This window comes from Gorilla gorilla, chromosome 7 (assembly GCF_029281585.2).
Source record: "Gorilla gorilla gorilla isolate KB3781 chromosome 7, NHGRI_mGorGor1-v2.1_pri, whole genome shotgun sequence".
NCBI classification, from domain to species: Eukaryota; Metazoa; Chordata; class Mammalia; order Primates; family Hominidae; genus Gorilla; species Gorilla gorilla.
In genome coordinates, this window is record NC_073231.2 from 23,674,124 (window position 1) to 23,698,406 (window position 24,283).

General features: G+C 43.7%; 1 protein-coding gene and 1 long non-coding RNA gene across 39 annotated transcripts in view; one reads left to right on the forward strand and one right to left on the reverse strand.

Annotated features, from left to right (window-relative positions):
* The window catches only part of CSGALNACT1 (chondroitin sulfate N-acetylgalactosaminyltransferase 1), a 357,361-nt gene that overhangs the window by 87,742 nt on the left and 245,336 nt on the right, over positions 1 to 24,283 (reverse strand). For 31 of the 38 annotated variants that reach the window (XM_055349096.2, XM_055349091.2, XM_063709118.1 and 28 more), the window contains one exon: positions 13,079 to 14,008. In XM_055349096.2, coding sequence (XP_055205071.1) covers positions 13,079 to 13,712 — 634 coding nt within the window. In that variant the 5' untranslated portion in view covers positions 13,713 to 14,008. Of the gene's footprint in view, positions 1 to 13,078; positions 14,009 to 14,172; positions 14,453 to 16,005; positions 16,052 to 19,657; positions 19,738 to 24,283 lie in introns of those variants that run through there. The other 7 variants (XM_063709119.1, XM_063709109.1, XM_055349093.2 and 4 more) reach the window with 3 other exon arrangements.
* On the forward strand, positions 1,277 to 10,867 carry LOC129524212 (uncharacterized). Its single transcript, XR_008667944.1, has 3 exons — positions 1,277 to 1,339; positions 2,604 to 2,690; positions 10,685 to 10,867. It is a non-coding gene; the product is annotated as an uncharacterized lncRNA (long non-coding RNA).

A 24,283-nucleotide genomic window follows, 5' to 3' on the forward strand; every position in this document is an offset into this window, starting at 1 on the left:
ATCCTTTGGAAAATGTCTAAAAATGTACAGGATTTAAGTAACAAAATGCTAACTATATGCGAGAGGCTCTTCTTTTCAGAGAAGCACGTATCTAAGGTCAACAGCACACAGCCCTCACAATGAGATCAACCAGCATACTGCTGGGCTATGCCTGGGACATAGTAGACATTTGGTTGAAGCCCTCACGATGATGTCAACCAGCATACTGCTGGGCTATGCCTGGGATGTAGTAGACATTTGGTGAATGTTTGTTGAGTAATTATCCCAGGGTGGTAAATTTCATCTACCTCTTCAGTTTCCTGCATGCTACTCCTGGTCTCCTGATTCAGAAGGCATTTTTCTGCATTTTTACTAATGTCTAGTATGAACTTCAAACATCAATTCACGTCCTCTTAAACTCTGTGCCATCTACCCTGCTGGAGCTAGCCTGCCAACCTGGGCCAAGCCTCACCTGTGTCATGTCCGATGCCCCAGTCTGACTTAGATTTTGCCCTAAAGGCTTTCAGGATAAGGGCATGTTCCATTCAACACCAGCTGGAAGCCCAGCCATGCTCTGGTCTTGCTGGTCCATGCCACTGGCCCATAGCCACCAGACTAGCAATGGCATAATGCTGCCAGTTATTAGGCTTGAATGTTTAGCCTCAAACTACTGATATCATATTTAAAAAATTATTCCCAAACTGGAAATTCATCTTTATAGTAATCTGTTGACTATGATCAGAAATAATATGAACAGATTTTTCATAGTTTTGTCTGTTAAACTAATCTTATGGTAAAAATAAGATTTAAGTCTTCTTTCTTTTAGTTTGTGCCCTGCCTCGCCTGTCCAGTGTATGGCATATTTGTGTCTTCCATGAGAAGCTTATGATCAAGCACTGACATAAGTGAGAGAATCGACATCAATAAATTCGATAGCTGCCTTAAATTCTTTTTTTGAAAAAAAAACTTATCTGTAAATACGTTTGCAATAGATTCTTTATTAAACACTTTTGTGAAATGTCTATGGAAGAGCCCAAGATACTAAATTAAAGCTAAAGAATTACTCTCTCCTGAACACATTCAGCCTCCCCCAACCTTCTATTTCACAGCAACAGCTTCCACTCAGGAGCTCTTCAGTCACCTCAACTATTTTTAAAGCCTTTTCATTAGTCCCCCAGTTTCCACTCTTTTTTGGGGGAGGGGGACAGAGATTGTGTTATTTATTTATTGAGTTAAAATTCACGTCACACAATTCACCCCTTTAAAGCAGACAAGCTAATTTTTGTATGTGTTACCAGGTTTGTGCAACCATCACCACAATCTATTTTTAGAGATTATCGCGTCTTCTCCAAAAGAAACTGTAAGTATTCACAGTCTCTCCCCATCTCCACCAACCCCTCCAACCCCCAGAACCCTAGGCAAACACTAGTCTATTCTCTGTCTGCTGATTTGCCTATGCTGGACATTTCACAGACGTGGAATTATAGGACATGTAGTCTTTGACATCTGGTTTTTAACTTGATGTAATGTTCTCAAGGACCATTTATGCTGCAGCATGTTATCAGTAATTCATTTCTTTCTATGGCCAAATAATCTATTGCATGCAATGCCACATTCTGTTTATTGATCCATCCACTGAGGGACATTTGGGTTGTTTCCACCTTTTGGCTATTATGAACAAAGCTACCATGAATATTCACATATGAGTTTTTAAGTTAATGTGTGTTTTCATTTCTCATCAGTATATATACGTATGTGTGTGTATACACACACACACACACACATCTAGGAGTGGAACTGCAGGGTCACATGGCTACTCTGTGTTTAACATTTTGAGAAACTGCCAAAAAATTTTCCAAACCTGCCTCCAATCTAATCCTCTATCCTGCTATCCGAGTGACCCAGCTAGAAAACAAATCTAACCATGACATTTAAAATGGTCAACAGACCATTGAATAACCTACACTTAGGTAGCACACAAAATGCATAGTAATCTTGGCCCTGCTTAATTCTTCAGGTTTATCACCTTGCCATGCCCTCTCCTTCTACCTAAACCTATTATGTTCCTCCTTGATGCTCCAGCACTATCTAGTTACCTATGGATCTCCAGATCAACCAGCTTGTACATACCTCCATGTTTTGCCCATGTTAGTTACTCCTGCTCCTAAAACACTCCCCTCCTCAACACACACACATCCTTGGCCTACACCAATTCTACACATCTTTCAAAACATGCTCAAGAGTAGCCTTCCCTGTGATGCCCTTCCTGATCATTCCACCCCATGGCCAATTCTCTCTGTTCTGTACACTTGTTTAATACATGACCCTGTGCTGTCATTACCTGTGTACATGGGTGCCCCTTCATTTGGGCTCTGGGGCTTGTGAGAGGCAGGGACTATATTGTCTAACTCTGTCCATCTCCAGCACTGAGAATGCCTAAGTCACATCCAATGAACAAAGAGCACTGAATATCCAAGTCTTTAACAACCTCGAAGCACAAATCTCATTCTGTCCCATTACACATCTATTCATACACTTAACAAACTACAAAGTTTTGAGTTGCACTTAACCTGAGTACCTCCTCCTGCAATTTAATTTCCTCTGGTTCTGTTCTTTACAATCAGCACCCTGCCTATGGAAACCTTCAGATGAAGTCACCTCTGACAGCTGCATTGTCCATAGCATTGAGAAACCAGATGGAACACTCCAAGGTTAGAAAGTCCATTTCTTCCCTCCACCCTATGTTCATAGTAAAAACAGAAAATGGGCGGCGGGGGAGGGGGGGCCAGGAGGGTCGGGTAGGATTTAGGCAGCTATTTGCATGATGGAGCCCATCTTCTTGTGTTTAACCCTCTCCCACCTCAGCTCCTATATGAGATGTAATGGGAATAAAGTCATCTGGGCAAAGGCTCAGCAGATACTCACTCCGAAGAACAACAAGCCCAAATGTCTCCATGGATGTTGACTTCTGATAAGCAATCCCAATGGAAACAGATGGAGAGGGAGGAAGGATGCTTCCTAGACCCTATCTCTTGCTTGCAATCAAAATAACCTCATCAGGGCCATCCATATGTTCCCTTTCTTTAGGTAAATCAGATTGATTCTGACTTATGGTGTAGAGAAACATTGGAAGCTTCTGACAGTGAAATTTACAATGCCAGGAAATACAGGGAGGCAGTGCTCTATTTACAAATGGGTCCTGTTCCAATATTCATTTGTAAGTTACTCAGAAAGCACAGAAACAATATTGTCTATTGTGGTGAAGTCCTCAGACCAGCCCATAAAAACCTCTTTAACCCATCATATGCCTGCAGTACGGCATTTATAGGGCTGTATGCATTGATCCAGGGATGTAACTGTGAAATCCATTCACAGTTCTAACTTTGAAAGTCAGAATGACACCTCGCAGGGATCAGTGAGAGAGGAACTATCCCTCCCCACAAGACAGGGAGGAGGCTGGAGAGGAGGGAGCTCTAAGTCACTACTGATGGGTCCTTAGGGCACAAGCTCCAGATGGCAAGGATAGGTGCAGAGAAACAAAGGAAGCAGAAGCTACTGACTGGCAAAGGAAGTCTGCCAGAAAAAGAAGCACAAGATTCGGAAGAGAATGTGTAGCCTCCTCAGGGTTTAAAGTCTTGGCTTTATTTCTGAACCAAGGGTTTGTGTGAGGTGATGATAAAGAGAGCAGCAGGGGACACTTCAGCCAGTGCTGTGTCTCCAGGCCTGCAGGAGGAAGGGAAATATAGGGAAAAGGTAGACAGTTCTGGAAGGAACAAGATATTACCTTTGCCTCTCCAACCAATACCCATTTTAACTCCCTTCCTCCAGCTAACATCGGACTTGTGTCAAAATTGGAATGGGGTAAAAGGGGTTCTAGGTTGACTAAGGTGAAAGGAAGAAAGTACGGAAAATAATGACCCCGTATTCTGGCAATGAGGAAGAGGGGGCTGATTCAACACCACCAATTTGTAGTAGTATGCTTGTTAACTACAAATTTCCACAATAAGAACAGCCTTACTTTTTAAGATAATATGGCATTTGGGAGAAGAAATCCAAGGGCCCAACACTACGTATAACATTAAAACTCAAAGAATATGTATCTGGTACAAGATAGGGTTTTTAAAAAGAACGCCATTTCTTTAAATCACCACCATAGAACACAGATCAGATCATGGGATCCGAGGCTTTCATATTGAAAAGTAAATCTTCTAATAAGGGACTTCCAGATTTGGGGTGGTACCACAACATTCCCACTCATGAGTAAAAACAACACACCTCAGTTCTTTTAAGCTATGGGACTCTGCTTGATGGTTGGAACTAGGTTGTGAGGTTGTGGGAAGACGTTATTGATTTGTAGAGCAGTGTAAGTAGACAAACTAATCAATAGGTTTTAAAATATGATTTTATAAAGGAGTTTCAGACTTCTGTTTCTGCTCCAAGATATAATGAGCTGAAAGAAGCATCCCTTACCACGAAAAAGAACCACATAACCTTCAAATCCAAGACTTTTTTGGAACTTAGTAGAGAGGTGAAGTCACAGAGCAAACAGCTGGCTCAAAATCTGAGGAGTCACAGGTGCTGGCAGGGAGAAAAGAGATATGAGCCCTTGCTTGGTGGGGCAGATACACTCAGCTAATGGTAAAAAGAAATCAATGACATAAGCAAGGCTCAGTGCAGATGAGTAGGGCAGTGAAGCCCTTTGTGGTTCCAAGAAGTGGAGCTTCCTTTTGCAAGCTTTTTCTCCAGGAACCCCAGTGGGTGTTAATAAAAATGATCAGAAAGAACCTTAGGACACCGACCATGCTGTGCAGCCGGCGGGAAGGGACAGGAGCTCCCTGGGAGGGGCAAAACACTCTTCCCGGACACTCCCCCTCCCGCCTCCCCTCTATGGAGCAAAAACCTTATTGGTGGGGAAAGATCAACAAATATTCTCACCTTAGGGAACTGGTGAAAACTAAGTGCAGCTGAGGAAGGCAGAGGGGGGACAGGAAAATACCCTAAGACCCAGTGACATGGTACCTGCCTAGGACTGAGGTTTTATCAGAAAAATCAGAGACAACCCCACTTCCCTCCTGCCCTGCACAGACAGTTAAGCTGGTAAGCTGTGAATAACAAGAAACAGCAGAATATCGCTGGGAGTGAGAGAGGAGAGAAGTACAGAGACCTTCTGTGAAATACAGAGCAATGAGTAGACATCAGTTGCAGGGCTGAACAGACAATACTCAGGAAAAACAACCTCTACCCTGAACACAAGGTATCTCAAAAGGGATTTGAAGTCTGTGGTAACTACAGCAACAACAAACCTCAAACCCAGCCCCACTCCTGACTACTCATCTCCTACCTCCGCCAACCACATCAAGACACAAAGCAATCATCAGAACCAGACTCAGGTATGATACAGATGCTGGAGCTATCTGATGGAGAATTTAAAACAACCATGAATAATATGTTAAAGGCTCTAATGCAAAAGTGGTCAACAAGTATATGGGTCACTTCTGCATAGAGATGGAAGTAAGAATCACATGGAAATGCTAGAAATAAAAAATATAGTAAGAGCAACCTAAAAATCCTGGATCATTCTGTGAAAGGAAAATAAATCCTCGGGCCCCCAAATTACTAAGCTAAAGAGAAAAGTCAAACTGTCAACTGCTCGGGACCAACCTGCCTCCCTAATCTATTCAAAGTCACCCCTCTGCTCCCTGAGACAAATGCATATCTGATTGCCTACTTTGGAGAGGCTAATCAGAAACTCAAAAGAATACAGCCATTTGTCTCTTACATACCTAAGACCGGGAAGCCCCCTCCCCGCTTTGAGTCTTACCACCTTTGCTTTGAGTTGTCCTGTCTTTCCATACCGAACCAATGTTCACCCTACATATGTTGATTGATGTCTCATGTCTCCCTAAAATGTATAAAGCCAAACTGTGCCCTGACCACCTTGGGCATATGTCATCAGAACCTCCTCAGGCTGTGTCAACGGGCGCATATCCAAGACCGTGACAAAATAAACTTTCTAAATTAACTGAGACCTGTCTCAGAATTGTGGGTTCACAATTCAGAGTTCTGTCTCCTCCCTGAGGCAGGTTAACAGGTCTTTCAAGCCTGAGACCTGGCTTTCTCCTCCTTTTCTAGCCCCAAAACAGCTGGGGACATTCTGCACACATGACCAGTATCCTATACACACATGTTGATTAAGCCTCGGTGCAGGACCACATCCACAACCATAACTGATGAAAAACTGGGGGGCTGATTAAAAAACTTCCATCCTTTCCCAACAATGCCTCCTACCCAACATGGGTGAGATGGGAGAGGCTGAGCAGCAGTGCCTGCCATACTAATGGGGAGGCACCATTCATGTGCAGGGCGCTCTTTGCCTGCCCATCTCCCCTCCTAAGCCTGCAGCAGCTTCAACTCACACAGAACACATGTCCTTCCAATTTGTGTACAACCCAGCCAGAACCCCTCTTTCCCCTGAGCCTTTCCATCTCCCCTCCTAAGCCTGCAGCAGCTTCAACTCACACAGAACACACGTCCTTCCAATTTGTGTACAACGCAGCCAGAACCCCTCTTTCCCCTGAGCCTTTCCTGCCCACTCCAGATAAACTCAAGTTCCTTCATCTTTGACCTCCCATAACATCACAAATTTTCTCTCATAACATATTCTTAATAGGAAACATAAGCCAGGAAGAACAGTGATATCTCTATTAAGCAAACAAAAAGGGCCGGATGCAGTGGCTCATGCCTGTAATCTCAATGCTTTGGGATGCCAAGGTGGGAGGATCATTTGAGGCCAGGAGCTCAAGACCAGCCTGGGAAATACAGTGAGACCCCATCTCTATCAAAAGGTTTAAAAAATTATCTGGGCATGGTGGTACACACCTGTAGCCCAGCTGCTCCAAATGCCGAGGTGTGGGAATCACTTGAGCCCAGGAAGTTGAGGCTACAATGAGCCATGATCGTGCTACTGCACTCCAGCCTGAGCAACAGAGTGAGACCCTGTCTCAAAAACAAACAAACAAACAAAACAAATTTAAAATTAAAAACCCCCAAATCCTCTGACCGACCCATCTCTTCTAGGAAGCCTGTCCTATATTCTGGGCTTGCGTAAGATGCCCCTTTATTACAGTCACAAAATCTCCAAGGCATATCTCTATCATGGCATTTACCATATGCTGTCATAACTGTCCTTTAAAGTATCTGCATCTACCACCAGACTGCAAAATTCTTGAAATAAGGACTGGGCCTCATTCAGCTTTGTGTGTGTGGGGCCTAACACAGTTCTTGGAACATAGTGAGCACTCACATAATGTATGGTGAATGAGTGAATGAGTGCAACCTTCCACCCAAAAACAAATAAATAATAAAAACAAACAAATAACGTTTTTTTCCCTGGGAACTAAACTGTTTTGAATAAGGATAATACAATTGACAGCAAAATCACCACAACACAAGGCCTGATTGGCCAGCTTCTGCAATTGCAACAAAATGCTCTGTGCACAGGCTCCATCTGCCCTAGTCCATGGTCAAAAGAGCTGGTCCTCAGCAAAGTTATCAGGAATGTACTGTGAGACTCATAATTCCATGTTCCGTTTCCTTGACCTCTCCCTTCTGTCCCCTCCACCTCGGAGGTAGGACCAGCTACACAGTTTGCAGGGCCCAGTGTAAAATGAAAATGTGGGGCCCCTTAAACATGATTAAGAATGGCAATTCTGAGACACATGAACATTAATTCTAGCATGGGGCTCTTCAGGTTGCAGGATCCTGATGGAGTGCCTGGGTACTGGATTCCCGGCAGTTGCTAGAAATCCAAGACTGGGCTACTCTTTTTTCACCATCACCACAAGGAGGGATTCATTCTACAAAGTACAGCCTCAAGCCATGTATTTACATTTAAGTCTCTTATCTCAAATTTTGGAATGAAAAGCATTTCTCCTTCCTTATAGGGACTTAAAGCATCAGCAAATGCATGGAGATATTTGAGAGCAGTAAAAGGATAGAGGGGCCTGGTGAGAGAGGAACCTCCTATCACACAGGCCTACTCCACACTGAAGAATAAACCACTGGATTGTTCCAGAACACAGTGGAGTGACAGTAGTGAGAAGGACCCCGGTTCTGCCACCCCTGCTTCCCTGGGGATTCTGGCTCAGAGTTCCCAAGCCCAACTCAGACCCTGATGGCCTTTTGCTGTCCTGCCTGTGAGTCTCCTCCCACTACACCCCAAATACAAGTGTGACCCACCACTAAGGAGAATCCCCACTCTTCCTTATTTCTGCACCAAGATGTCCAGATACCTCTCAAATGCCCAGAACGCACCTGAAAGGCTGTCTTATGATTTCTACCACAAGTCACAAAGTTGCTATCACTGAAATGGCACACTGACATAAGGACCCATTTACTGTCCGCTAACATCCCCAGCACATTGCTCACCAAGCATGCAGGACCTGAAATTCTATTTGACTCATCCAGAGAAGCTTTGGCAAAGTGGTCACAGAGCATTCCTTACAGGCTACTTAGTGATACACCGACAAGTGAAGTAAAAAACTCACTATCCCCGTGAGGTGTTTGTTGAAGAGTACAGGAGGTTGGCATTGACTGTACAACCTGCTAATGTGTGTTTATAGCTATCTCCCTGTGTCTTTGCTTTAAAACGTATCTCAACTTGCCCTCTTAGTCCATTGTGTGCTGCCATAAACTACCTGGGGCTGGGTTATTTACCAAGAACAGAAATTTATTTTCTCACAATTACAGAGGCCGGGAAGTCCAAGATCAAGGCACAGGCAGGTTCAGTTGTCTGGTAAGGGCTGTATCCTCCAGAGGAGAGGAATGCAGTGTCCTCCCAGGATAAAAGGCATAAGGGCAGAGGCCGGGCATGGTGGCTCACGCCTGTAATCCCAGCACTTTGGGAGGCTGAGAAGGGCCGATCACTTGAGGTCAGGAGTTCAAGACCAGCCTGGCCAACATGGTGAAAGCCCATCTCTACTAAAAATACAAAAATTAACCGGGCATAGTGGCATGTGCCTGTAGTCCCACCTGCTAAGGAGGCTGAGGCAGGAGAATCCCCCGAAACTGGGAGACAGAGGTTGAAGTGAGCTGAGATAAAATCAGCCTGCAGCCTGTGTGACAAAGTGAGACTCCGTCTCAAAAAAAAAAAAACAGAAAAAAAAAAAAAAAGAATAAGTGCAAGCTACCAAATGCTACACAGAACCTCTCTTACATGGGCCTTAATCCCTTATATATATGACAGAGGAACCCTCATGGCCTAATAATCATCTTTTAAAGGCCCCAACACTTAATGCTATCACGTTGGCAACATCTGAACTTTGGAGGGGACACATTCAAACCACAGCACCCACAAAGCCTTCACTTTTGTGTGGAACATAGCTTACGTTCCATCTCATCTCAAAATCAAGCCTTTTGCATCTGACCCACTCTCACCACACTACTAACCCTGCAGAGGCTGGAGGAGGATGAGCCACACAGGCTGGTGACAGAAGAGCAAACCCATGGAAATGGTAGACACAAATGCCTCACACAGGGGTCACATTATCAGATGTTTGGATTGTGAAAGAGAGTTCAGAAAGCTCATTTGTTTGATGGGATGATGTCAAACTTATGTCCAAGGGATCTATTTAACAACAGGAAATCAGAGCCAAAATATGTGCCACTAAGATCTCAGGAGGAGTTTGTATATCCCATCCTGAAGGAATAACTAAACAACATAAAGAGGGATTTTCTGTGTACTTGAGACAAACAGTGAAGCACAGGATTTGATTCCATCTCTACTCTCACTTCTCTTCCCAGATGGTTGTAAAAAATTACTGCGATTACATAAGAATCCAACACAAAAATCAGTGCCAATGGAACATCTGGGGAAAGGGAAAATAGAGACAAAAAATCACTTCCTCTGTGTTTTTAGGATAGATAATAATGAAATCAATATAGATAAATTAGACATCTGTCTGATATTTTCCCTCTGCAAGCTTCACAGAACTGTAGAAAGTGGCCACAGACAGACCAGACCTTACAAGTAACATATCTGATTGCTTCCTTTTATAGAAGAGGATCCCAAAGGGGAGGTGGCTTGTCCTGCCTGGGTCACCGGGCAGGCTGGATGGCAGAGCATCTCTGAGAGATGGTTGCTTGGCAAAGCTATGGAGAAAAGCTTTGTATTTTGCAGACAAGAGAGACCAGAAGTCTGGGCTGGGAAGGGCGACAGAGAACATATATGTTAAGTCTCTTGTTGACAGATTAGGAAACTGAGTCTTAAGGAGCCTAAGGGTCTTGGTCAAAATCATAGCTTCTCAAGCTTGCGTGATCATGCCACTTCTCTGACAATTAGCCTGAAGTTTTACATAACTAGGATCATCTGCAAGCCTGCCTCGAACTTTTCTTGTTATTTTTTAAATACAAAGAATCCCCATCTTTGTTATACTACTACAGTGTTCACCAAATTTCTTCTCTGTTTGGAACTCTCAAAGTGTGGAGAACTCCTGTTTCTAACCAACTTTTCCCATGGATTTTGAGAAATTGTCTCAACCTTGGATTACTGAAACCCAAAACCTCAAATCACTCTAAGGTTAGGAACCCAAAGAAGTTATTTTTAAGATAAATTTCACCCTTATAAAATCCTGTCACTTGCTGTAGCTCATTACAGAAGACAAATCTCAAACCAGACCTTTCCATTCCCTTCTTTCTCCTTAACTAGGTGTGGATCAAAGAATTGTGAACCAGGATTGAAAAGGTCCCCAAATGTAATTCAGTCCAATCACCTCTCTGAAGCAAGGATCATCATTTATAACCACCTGGTCAAATGGTCACCCAGTTGATGATAGAATTCTTGTAGTGCCAGGAATCCCACTTTGTTCTGAAACATCACTATTCTCAAAGCTGCCCCTTATACTGTACTTAATTCTATCACCCCTGCAGCTTCCTCTGACCGGTAGAATCTTTCATAAGGCCCTGCTTCCTGTGACTATAAAAGATTGCCTCCACAATCTTGTGTTATTGATAACATTTTTCAAAATGAAATAAACTGCTTATCATAGTTCAATCTCTATAAATATATTTAAAGTATTTGCCTTTATTTACTCATCAACGAAAACAGTTGACTAGACTTTCACCAAATATGGAAGACACATGTGGATTGGTCTGCCTTTAAAAAGCTGTGTGCTGCCCATGAAATCAATACTGAGTAGCTATAATGTGAGTGTCTCTAAAAGAAGGTCAGCCAAGCCTCAGAGCAAATATACTGAGGGGCAAGAGGCTGGTGTCACTGCTGATTGAGAAAGATAGGCCTTACATGTTAAACTACTGTGCATAGAATAGCAGATAGATTTCAAATATGAATGCAGATTGAACATCACAAGGTCACACATTCCAAATTGCAGACACTGATTTGCAATCAAGTTCTTTTGAAATTGCTCTGTATGTGGGCAGCTCTATGTAGCACACCCCAGGGAGAGTGACAACCAGGATTTTTTTTTAATGATGTTTAATGATTTTCCCTGAGGGTCGGCTAGTAAACTAATACATGCGGAAATGCTTTATAAACTGTAAAGTACTATAAAATGTGATGTTGCATTATCATTATTCTAATTTTGAACTCTTACTGTGTGCTTACCATGTGCTTATACAGGTTAGCTCCTGAACATTCTAGACATTTTTACTATTTCATATAAATGAGTTTTTTTTTTTTAATCTCACACCAAAGATGATCTTGTAAAAGATTTCTTTACCTGGCTCTAGGCATATAAAACTGACGATACACTAAAATTGCATCAAATTATGGTTCACATATCAAGTCTAAAAAAGCATAAAAGAAGAAAGTGTCCAAAGAACACAGGCATAAACAGCAGCAGGAGGGTTTTTGATTTGATGGAAGAGAGTCAGTTTTGCCTGTAGGCCCATGAGACAGTGGTTGTATAACCAAAGCAGGGAGTGGTGTTAGGTGGACACAGCTATATTTCTGGGCAATATGAATTATTATTATTTTTTGAGACAGAGTCTCGCTCTGTCACCCAGGCTGGAGTGCAGTGGTGTGATCTCGGCTCACTGCAAGCTCTGCCTCCTGGGTTCATGCCATTCTCCTGCCTCAGCCTCCCAAGTAGCTGGGTCTACAGGTGCCCGCCAACAGGCCCGGCTAATTTTTTGTATTTTTAGTAGAGATGGGGTTTCACCGTGTTAGCCCGGATGGTCTCGATCTCCTGACCTCATGATCCACCTGCCTGGGCCTCCCAAAGTGCTGCGATTACAGGCGCGAGCCACTGCACTCGGCCAGATGAATTATATTCTTTTCAGAAATGGGGAAACAACTAGATGTCCTTGAAGGTACTTCTTTTCCCAAATTATTAGTTGATTTTTGAACCAGTAACAATAGATAAGTTAAAAAGACATTAACTTCCAAGAAACTGGACAAGGCTGCTGTCTTCTAAAATTAGACACAAACACAAATTAACACTAGGCTGTCCTACACCCGTGAAAAAAAGATGAGCCATCATCTCACTAGTTTCCATGTGCTCTGACAATCTGTATGATATAATGTAGAGGTTAAGGACATGGACTCTGGAGTTAAGACTTGCAGGGTTCAAATCCTGGTTCTGTCACTTGTTAGCTGAGCAACTTTAGCTATTTAATTAATTAAATTACACCTCCATTTCCTCATTCCCTAATGGGGTCATTTCATGGGAAAAGAATAAGTGTGGCTGGCACATGTAAGTGCAATAATATGTGCGTGTTATTATTCTGTTCATGGGCTTGCTAACCAAGCTCAGTTACGAGAAGTGCCCTGTCATATTTTATTTGGGTTTCAAAGTTTTATGTTTATCTATTTTTAAAATGAAAGGAAGAAGTTCTACCTTCTTCTGCCAAGGAACAATGAAACTGTCCACTCAATGACTGTGATTTCCATGAGAAAGTAAGTGGAAACAGATGTTTCTGAAAAATAAAAAGCCATGCCGTACCTTTTGGTGTCACACACATAAAACTTTCCATCAGCCATCCCAGAGCCAGCTGCCAGCCTCCTAGAGCTGGAACCTGCCTGGGTGCCAGGAACCCCCAATTCCTTTTCTTCTCCTTTCCCCCCAGTTCACAAAATGCTAACCTTCTATGAAATCAGAGGCCGTGTAAGGACGGTGATTGGGGCTGTTCTCTGCAGGACTGTTCAGGGTCTCCAAGGCCGATTCAATGGCTTCCACCAACTCATCCCGCTTGTCCTTCCTCACAGGCTTCTCCTCGGGGTGGCGGGTAAGGCCAGTCTCCAGCTGGTACACCTTCTGTAGAGTAAAGCTATCGAAAGGCACTGCTGCATACTCTGTGGCCAGCTTCACACCAGCATGCACCTCTGCCTTGTCCACCTGCGAGTGCAGGAAGGCCAGGAGGTCGGCCTGGGTTTTCTCTGGGGGGCTCCTGTCCAGCCCCAGGCCAGCAGCATCGCTGGCTTGGTACTGCCCATTCCTGAGCTGCTCACTCCGCTCCTGCAGCTCCTCCTTGAGCTGTGCGATCTGCCGCTTCAGGCTGCTCACGTAGTTGCGGTGCTGCTCCTCCCACTCCTGAAGGACAGCCTGGTACCCCTCCTTCCCCGTGGGGCTGTTGGCCCTGGGCAGTGCCAGCTGCTCCTCGTCACCTTTTGGGGTGCAGGCCAACATGTACAGGACGGAGATGGCACAGCAGAGGAGCACCAGCAAAACCACCACCCGGGAAATCCACGCAAGCAGCCCCCGGCGAACCATCATCATTCAGGAATCAGCCATGCGTCCAGAACCGGTGGCATCCCTCAGTGCCGGGGCCCCCAAAGAAGGGCTTCCCTGGGCTAGACCACAGGAAGCATGCGTTTGGGGCCCCCGGAACTGCTTGCATCCATTTCCTTCTAGAACGAGTTCTGCCTCTTGGAGTTAACCACCACACAGAGCAGCTTCTCGACTTTTAAAGGATGATCTTGCAGGCAGAAGCAATGACTGAAGTGAAATCTCCAAGTTTTCACCTTCATTCCCATCATAGCCTTCCTGATGTGCAGCCAACAGCAAGAGGGGACCTGGGAAGAAACACAAATGACATCAACACTTAATCAAGACAACGACTCCCTCATGTTCTCTATGGCAATCAATATCCAACAGATCTCCTGTGAGAGTTATGGCAAATGCCTATGATAGATGATTAAATATTGTTAAATGTGTATAAATCAGAACACAAACGCACATCTGCAGTGTAACGCAAATAAGCAACAAAGGACACAGAAAAAAGATTGGAAGGAAAATGGCAAAATCTGAACAATAATTCTCTCCAGATGGAAAGATTAAGAGTCATCTTTCTACTTCTATTTTTCTGTATCTTGTAATTTCTGCATAGTGGCACACGTCCTGATGGTTAAAGGGAGAAAAGCAAAAATGTTGATGACATTGGAGTTGCTGGCAGCGGACTACTTGGCCGGAGACTGTGCTGTGTTTGTTTGTCCCCTCCAAGTCTTATGCTGAAATGTGATCCCCAGTGTTGGGAGGTGGGGCCTGGTGGGAGGTGTTTGGATCATGGGAGTGGATCCCTCAGGCATGGCTTGGTGCCATTCTTGCTGGAGTGAGTTGGCACTCTTAGCTCCCATGAGAACTCCTTGTTGAAAAGAGCCTGGCTCTTTGTCTCTCTCTATCCCCACTCCCTCCTGCTCCCACCATGTAATGCCTGCTGACCTTCACCTTCCACCATGAGTGGAAGCAGCCTGAGGCTTTCATCAGAAGCAGATGCTGGTGCCATGCTTCCTGTACAGCCTGCAGAACTGTGAGCCAGATAAACCTCTTTCCTTTTTAAGTTACGCAGCTTCAGGTATTCCTTTAGAGCAGCAAGAATGAACTAAGCCTGCCAGCAGGCGTGGATGCAGCCAGGTGAGCCCACATGTGTTCACCTGTGTGCACTCACTCAGAGCAGGCCCGAAAGAGGATCGACATGGTTCTGAGCTTTCTGATCAGGAACTGGGGAAGCATCCAGAGGTTCAAATATACAAATAATAAATGTGGACGGTAACACATCCAGAAGGGATCAGGGGACAATGGTTCCAGCTAACTCTTTGATGCTGCTTACAGACAGGAGAAGATGAATTTACCATAGAAGGGATGAGGCTGGGAGAAGAAGAGAGATCAGATTCAGAAATACTGCCCTGTTGGGACCCAAATCCCAGTTATATCTCTGCTCCAGCGTCTATGAGGAATTCTGTGTCCTGATTGTTCATAAGAAATACTCAGATGGGTCCCAGGACTTTTCACATGCTCTGCACCTCAACTCTCAGTCTCAACAAATGAGAAGCCAGTCTGCCTGCCTTCTCCATTTCCCCCTGGGGTCACCCTTCCTGGTCCTCCACTCATCATGGACATTTCCACAGCACACTCCTTTTCAGATGTTCTCCTTCCTTAATCCCTTTTCCTTGTCTTCCCCTACCCATCTTAGCCAGAAAAAAAAAAAAAAAAAAAAAGAATGATTAATGGAAAATAGACCAAATAGAATTTCTTGTCTAGGGACATTTTAATGAAACCTTCCTAAATGCATCTTTCTTTTTTTCTCTTTGTCGAGACAGAGTCTCGCTCCTCGCCAGGCTGGAATGCAGTGGCGCGATCTCTGCTCACTGCAATCTCTGCCTCCTGGCTTCAAGCGATTCCCCTGCCTCAGCCTCCTGAGTAGCTGGGACTACAGGCATGCATCACCACCCCCGGCTAATGTTTTTGTATTTTAGTAGAGACGGGGTTTCACCATGTTGGCCAGGATGGTCTCGATCTCCTGACCTCATGATCCGCCCGCCTCGGCCTCCCAAAGTGCTGGGATTACAGGCGTGAGCTGCCGTGCCCGGCCCTCCTAGATGCATCTTTCTATATCATTTCACTCACAAACAAGCTCCCTGAGGGTATCATGCCTTTGCCATTTTATAAAAACTTGTCATTTTAAGTAATCCTCATGATAACTAAATTATTCTTTATATAGTCTTCACCCGACTCAGAAAGCCAGATTCTGGGCCAATAATCATCTCATTTACTGGTAGTCTATCCTATTTACCGATGAGAAGAAGAGCTCAGCCCAGTCAGTTCGCACGTTCAGGACCCTTGGGAGAAAAGAGAGAGATGTTCCTCTCAAAGACAGAATGTTAACATCCTCCTTTACTTGAATATTCACTTGCTATGCACTATGTCTACACAACAGTTCCTCTTCTATTACCCAGGAGATGTGCCTCTTAGTCATATCACTATGCTATCAAAATAGTTTCTCAACTTTTCTGAGAAATTCAACACTTAATATTCTAATATTTCCTTCAGCCCAAGGATTCTCTCTACTGTAATTTAGAACAACACACAGTTATTAGTGCTAAGTTTAAAGTGCATGTTTAGCCCTGGAAGCCTTTTCCATCTGATGAAAACCTTGGGATTTGTATAATTACTGTAATTCTGTGATTGAAAACAGTTCAGCTTTGCTGTTCAGGCACCTTGCTGTTTCTAATGAAGTCTCTTAGATAAACTCATTATATCCAAGTATTAAATTACGAGTGAAGACATGTTATCATGCTATTCTGCCACTTTCAAGACTCCTACTTTAAAAAGATTGTCATTAAAGACAAAACAAGCAAATCAAAAAACAAAAATGGAATAGTCAACACATTTTGTTGTGTTGTGGAAACTTAAATTATGCTGTTTTTCTCTCAGGGTTTTCTAATAAAATGGTTGTATTTGCATAAAAGATGAAAATCATGTTGGTTAACTGAACACTATTTAAAAACTAAATCTGTGATTTGAAAATTTAAAACTAGAATATCTTTTTGTTCTGTTCTATAATTTTCTTCAAGATCTATTTTGGCTTTTGAAATTCACTAGTATAAATTTCAAAGTTATTTGGTATTCCACTCTTTGGAGAAAAGAAGAAAAAGTGGAAAAGACAGATTTTTAGGAAGGATGCGCATTTTTAATAGAAATAACAAAAAGTCATAAGAACTGCTGCCAAGGAGGCAGCGATGAATTTTTCCTTTGAAATGTCAGAAGCAGATAACATGTGTCGGAAACAAAATTCCATTCTTTAACAGACAAAATATCTCTGAACCGTTCCAGTAATCTCATCTGTAATCAAAAGCTTAAAAACTGGTTATACTGAAGAGGCTGGGAGTATCTGCTTCCTGAAGTCAGGACAGGCTCTTACCCTTCGGATTCTTGCTTCTGTGAAGACTTCATGTTTTTCCTTCGGTAGCACAAAACATCATTCTTAAAAGTAGGTGTTGGCCGGGCACGGTGGCTCACACCTGTAATCCCAGCACTTTGGGAGGCCAAGACGGGGAGATCATTTAAGGTCAGGAGTTCAAGACCAGCCTTGCCAACATGGTAAAACCCCACCTCTACTAAAAATACAAAAATTAGTCAGGCATCGTGGTGCATGCAGCCTGTAATCCTAGCTAATGTGGAGGCTGAGGCACGAGAATCGCTTGAACCCAGGAGGCAGAGGTTGCAGTGAGCTGAGATTGCACCACTGCACTCCAGCCTGGGCAACAGTGCAAGACTCTGTCTCAAAAAAAAAAAAAAAAAAATGGGTGTCACCACCTCTGCCACCTTCAGGAAAAAAACACCTTGATGAGACATAACTGGACCAACACATATCTAAGCCACAAAAGCTCTGTGCAATCTCCTTCTCTGAGCAACAGTGGGAGAATTAAAGAGTTAAAATTTATATGTTCACAGACTTGCAGATGGAAAGCACCGTGTAATTACCAAGCACTACTAGAAGTTAGAGATGACAGTGAAAATACAGCTTTATGTGATCACAGCAGCATTGAGCTACTATTTTAAGAACTTAGAAATGCACCCACATTTTTAGACCAGCTCAGTCTCTTGGGGGTGGCTGTGGGACAGAGAGAGTAGGGAGCAAGGAGTCCCTGTCAACAACAAATTTTAGGACGCTTGGAAGAAGGGAGATACATAATTCCCGTTTTTTGGTTTTTTTTTAATTGTAGAAAATCCTTATGCTCATCAGCTTTCTTGACACTGCCATTTTTAAATGTTCATCCTTACTAATTGTTTTGCCTAATACTTTCCTATCCCTGGCCAAACCCCCAGGGAGGGAACTGTGATGCATCACGTCTGAAACTGTGGATTTCTTGATTAGAATGAAGGAGATATCCAAGCGCAATGCCTTTCCTGCCATTCTTACAATCTCTGGGCGACAAAACAACAGGAGGCGGCTTCTTCATGGTCTTCTGTGAAGGCAAAACACCCCTGCAGAGCAACGCTTGTAGGACTCACTCCGATCTGAGACCCGGAAACAACCTCCAAATAACACAGCAATGAACAAACAATAGACGACAGTCTCAGTCCACTCTATCTAGGATTCTGTCTTTATTCATTCATACAACAAATAGGCACTAAGCACTTAGTATGTTCAATGCACTGTATAAAAAGTTCCAGGAGATGAAAAGGTGAACCAAGAACAAATCCCAGCCTCAACAAACTTACTAGCTTGTACAGGAACTAACGTCCTTTCAAATAACTATAATTTGAGCCCCAAACAGACAAAATACCATTAAAATAGATATAAAGTGTTAATGTCATGTTCCCACCGACCAAATGTATGGGTGAGGAGTTGGAGATGGGAGGATCTGAAAAGTACAAATATAATACATTTTAAAACGACAGAAGTTTAAGATAAATGTTATGTGTCATCAATATTTGTCAAGATAAGATATCCAAGTAGTTACAGGTACTGTTTACCATTTCATCTCAGAAGGTAAAACGAAGGCAGGTCAGGTTTGTTTCACAGCCTAAGACTTAACCGAAATGTGGCCAGTGCATACCGGGATTTCTATGACTAGGACAGAAGTGGCTCTCAGTTTGAGTGTAAGCATTTCACTCTGCAGATTTCAGTGAACATTTTGGTCACGAGAGCTGTTTACTCTGCCAAGATATGCCTACTAATGTCCACAAGAGGCTCATAAATCAAGAAAGACTCAAGGACAAGCCCTGCTGATGAAATGCTGTCAGGGTCAGCAGCAGGCAGAAAGGACAGTGGCTTCATGGCGAGGCCAGGGCAGGCAGCACTACATGCTACAATGACAGGCGTTGTAAGTGATAAAGGAAACTATTCAAGGAGTGGCAATAAATTCTGCAAGACATCTCCACCCCGTGCACAGACACAGCCAAAAGGCTTGATGGAGAAAAAAACAAGCAGTGTCTATGGGGTCAGGAAGTGGTAGACCAAAGCCCTAATGCCGCAGTGCGAGTCTATTCCACTTGGGCACATACAATCAGCTCTTTGACAGCAAGGGCACAAACTAACCTTCAGTCAAAGGATTAGCTGTACCAACAGAACATAAACTCAAGTCATATCTCTCGGATAAACATACCATCCTGAAGGTGCGTGGAAAGGATTCTTATTCAGAGTTTTCAAATGCTCTCAAAAATGGATATAAAGTCAGCACTGCAAACTTTATTTGAACATATGGCTTCCTGTAGAATTCCCTCTACCCCAGTTGAATTCCTGTAGGCAGGGTGTGATAGCCAGGTTCCAAGATGGCCCTCAATGGTCCCTGCCTCCTGGTATTCATACCACTGTGTGTTTGCTCCCACACTGTACTGGGGGCTTGCTGTGAGTGACTGTATTAGTCTGTTCTCACACTGCTATGAAGAACTACCTGAGACTGAGTAATTTATAAAGAAAAGAGGTTTAATTGACTCACAGTTCCACAGCTGTACAGGAGGCATGGCTGGGGAGGCCTCAGGAAACTTACAGTCATGGTGGAAGAGAAACCAAGCATATCTTCACATGGCAGCAGAAGAGACAGACAGAAGGGGGAAGTGTTACACACTTTTAAACAACCAGATCTTGCAAAAACTCACTCACTATGATGAGAACAGCAAGTGGGAAATCTGCCCTCCATGATCCAATCATCTCCTACCAGGTCCCTCCCCCAATACTGGGGATTACAATTCAAAATGACATTTGGGTGGGGACACAGAACCAAACCATATCAGTGACCAACAAATGTGGCAGAAGAAGTGGTATGGCACTTGTGAGATTAAGTTGTAAAAGGGGGCAGCTTCTGTCTTGGGTGCCCTCTCTCCCAAGCAAGCTGCTGTGTTGTGAGCAGCCCTGTGGAGGGGCCCATGGATGAGGAACTGAAGCCTCCAGCTGACCGACAGCTAGCAAGGAACAGAGGCAGGCCTGCCAGCAACCCCCTGAAAGAGCTTGAAAATGCGTTCTGCAGCCACAGTTAAGGCCTGAGATGACTGCAATCAGAGAGCTTGATTGCAACCCTGAACGAAAACTATCCAGCTAAGCTGCTCCCAGACTCCTGACCCTAAGACCTTGTGAGATAATAAATGTTTGTTACTTTAAGCTAAGTTTTGGAATAATTTATTACATTCCAACAGATAGATAACTAATTCACAGGGTCACAGACTTCAGATTTACATAAAAATGCTATGTCTCAACCATACACTATTTTTCATTTTATAAAATGTTTTAATATGTCTTATCTCCTATGATGCAATAATCTTGTGACATCAGAAATACATTACTATAATCAGTTCTCCGTTTGAGAAAATAAGGCTCAGAGAAGTTATGCGACTTGTCTAAAACCACACAACCTGCAAGATATAGAAATGGGACTCAAACCCATCTTTGACTTGAAGCCCAATATGCTTTCTACCAAAGCCCTCCGAGATTTTATTCTTGAACAATGGTCATTAATCCAAAAGTGTTTTTTTTAAGTGTCAGGGACTTTAGGAAATCTGTAAAGTTAAAACAGAGGAACACTGTTTCCAGAAACCAGAGTCAACAATGGTGTGTTGTGTAGAAGTAGCTGACTATTACAGCACACGGGCCAAGGTAACTGAGAAGTGATGAAGCACAGCAGCTCTGTTTCCCTTCCAGTCATTGTCTTTGCAGCCAACGGCAGCACAACCCACCAAGCTGCTTAAGCCAGAGGCGGGAAAACCATCCCTAGCCCTTCCTTCTCCATCATCTTCTGCCATTGACTTATCACCATGTCAACATGCTTCCTCTTCCAAAAGTATCTCAAATCAGTTCTTGCATCTCTACCTGCACCACCACCCTACTCAAGGCTCCATCATCTCCTACCCAGACCATGCACTAGACACTGAATATTAGAGTTGGGTAGTAGCACCCAGGACATAGGAGGATAGCAACAATGTGGGAGAAAAGAGGACAGCAAAGGTCTTAACATCAAAGGAAAATACCGCAAAATGTAACGGAAGACACACGAAAGCCACTATAATGACTGAAAGACCCTAACACTCCCAACTCCTACACCCAGTACATTCTGTTCATAGAGTTTTCTCTCTCTCTATATATATATATATGTATTTTGTGCCATCTGCCTGCTGTTAAAGAAAATGAGTATATACAACCAACACCTACAACTGCTAGAGTCCACAATAATCTGTCTCTTATACACACTTAATTAGTTTAGGGCTGAGGCACAGTTATGCCATTGCTTAATGAAAGAAAAATGTTCTGAGAGATGCATCATCAGGCAATTTTGTTGTTGTGTGAACATCATGGAGTGTACTTTCACAAACCTAGATGGTAGACCTACCACACACCTGGGCCATATGGTATAGCCTATTGCTTCTAGGCTAACAAACCTGTACCGCATGTGGCTATAATAAATACTGCAGTCAACTGTAACACTATGGTATTTGTGTATCTAAACATATCTAGACAAAGAAAAGGTACAGTAAAAATATAGTATTATAATCATAGAACCACCCACATGTATTTGGTCCATTGACAAAATGTTACACATCACATAACTATACTTTCAAAGAAGCCAAAATGACCTGAAAATGAGCATAATAGCTCATCATCTCCCCAAACCACATCCACCCAGAAGTTTCAGAGCAAGGTTTTCAGGTGCCAGAGATCTTTCTGGAATGCAGGTTTCTTTTTTCCATTGAGACTTTCATTAGCATCTATCTATGGGCCAAGTGCTTTATCTTCAGCTACGTTCCTGACAGCAACTAAAGCAGATCAGTATTACTGTGTATGCCCTAAGAGGTGCTTGAGCCAAATCCCAGTGAGAGGACAGGGGTCCCACTGGGGAGTCAACAATTAAATGCCAAGAGTTTGGAGTTGGCTGTGGAAGGATCTGAAGCCTTCTTCCCCGACCCCCTCCAGCCCTGACACCGAGCTACTTAGCAAAGGCACTGGCTCCGGTTTCACACAGACAGCAATCTGTGTGGGCAGCTGCCTTGGTGGCCCTAGCAGTTTTGCTGCTTTTCCTCCTCTTTCCTCAATACTCAAGATCAGCCGTCTCCAAACATTAATTAAACATAAATAGCACATTTCAGGCATCATATGACTTTTGAACAGAGACTATATATATATACATGTATCTATTTAAAAATTATATACAGGCCAGGCACAGTGGCTCTCGCCTGTAATCCTAGTACTTAGGGAGGCTGAGGTGGGCAGATCCCTTGAGGTTAGGAGTTTGAGACCAGACTGGCCAACATGGTGAAACCCCGTCTCTACCAAAAAAAAAAAAAAAAAATACAGAAGAGAATTAGCCTGGCATGGTGGCTTGTGCCTGTAGTCCCAGCTGCTTGGGAGGCTGAGGAAGGAAAATCACTTGAACCTGGGAGGTGAAGGTTGCAGTGGGCTAAGATCACTCCACTGCACTCCAGCCTGGGTGACAGAGTGAAACTCTGTCTCCAAAAGAAAATAAAAATAAAATATTAAATACAAGCTTTATAATGTAGTATTATGTATTTACAATAGATCTAAAATAATAAAGCGTAAAATATTTTTAAATAATATTGTCTCACCCTGATGGACCATCCTGGAGCCCACAGATACCTAGCTTCAGGTTTCCAGTAGTTGATCTTCTGACTGCATTACAAGTGTCCTTGGGGCAGGGCTCTTGCCACAACTGATTCCAGGTCCCCAGTGCCAGGATCATACCTTGATCCCCCATTCCTTTGGGAACCCAGCCTCAGAGTGCCTTTCCTGCCTCTGGACCCCACTGTCTCTATCTCAGGTCCCCAGCACCTGCTGTCAGGCCATGTCCTTTCCTGCCTCTGGACCCCACTATCTCTATCTCAGGTCCCCAGCACCTGCTGTCAGGCCATGTGACCAAACTGCCAGGACTCCACCTACAACCCACTTCCCTTCCTTCCTCAACCAAAAGACTTAGGCTTAGCCTTCAAGATGCTCCTTGAGTCTTCCCTGTGAGGTCCCCCTATCTGCAGACTCAGAGGGCGTGTTCTCCAGGGACCAGCACTGACCCAGCCCAGGGGAATGGGCTTGCAAATGACTTCACAGTCAGGAATTCCCTAGTTGGGAGGGATCCTCCATCCCCTCAACTCCTCCTTGGTCTTTTAAAAGAATTCTCAATAGAAAAGCAACTGAGAATAAACACATAAGTGTAAATCAAAAAAATAAAATAAATAAGTAAAAGAATTCTGATTCAGTTTCCCTGCCTTGAAGCAGAAAAAGGGAAATGTGGCAAAAAGAAACTGGCACCTGCTGATCAGAAAATGAAAGCACACTGATCACAACCACAAGCACCAAAAGGTCAAGAAACAGACCCAAGTCCTATTTTTTTTTTATTTTGATTTTTAATTTGCTGGCAAACCTTTAGAGAGGAGGCTTGATGGAGAGGGGCTTCCTGTCTATGCCAGACCGTCTAGTCCCATTTCTTACAACCGCCACCCTTGCTTCAGGAAGACCTAAGGCAGGTAGTTGGCATGGGTGGTGGTCATGGACCCCAGAAGGTGCAATGACGGCAGGACACTGGCATAAGAAGATGCTACTCAAGCCAGGTGTACAGAATAAAGACGCTTCTTCCAGCTGTAAGACATCTCAAGCACACATGTGGGGCTGAGTCAGCTGCCAAACCCTGCAGGGAGACCTGACTCCCAGAGTCCTTTGGGGCTCTTGGTGCCGGTTCTCACCCCAAACTGAGAACCGCATGAAACCAGCCTTCCAACACCCTCCCCTTGTTCATAATTACAAGCACTTAGTGAGCATTTACTTTGGGGCCAGACGTCATACAAAGCACTTCACAAATATTATCTCATCTAATCCTCAAAACAATCCTATGAGCTACATCTTATTATCCCCATTAAAGAAACAGAAACTGAAGCTTAAAGCAATGAAGTAACTTGACCCAGATGCTCAGCTGGCAAGTAGCAGAGCCCAGCTTCAAACCCAGCTCCGTCTGATTCTTACCCACTGTGCTATACTGTTCAACCCACTTCATAATCTCTAACTGCTTGCTGAGACCTGCTCCTCATTCTACACCCAGCGTGTCCAATTTTTCTTGTTTCTGAACTCATAA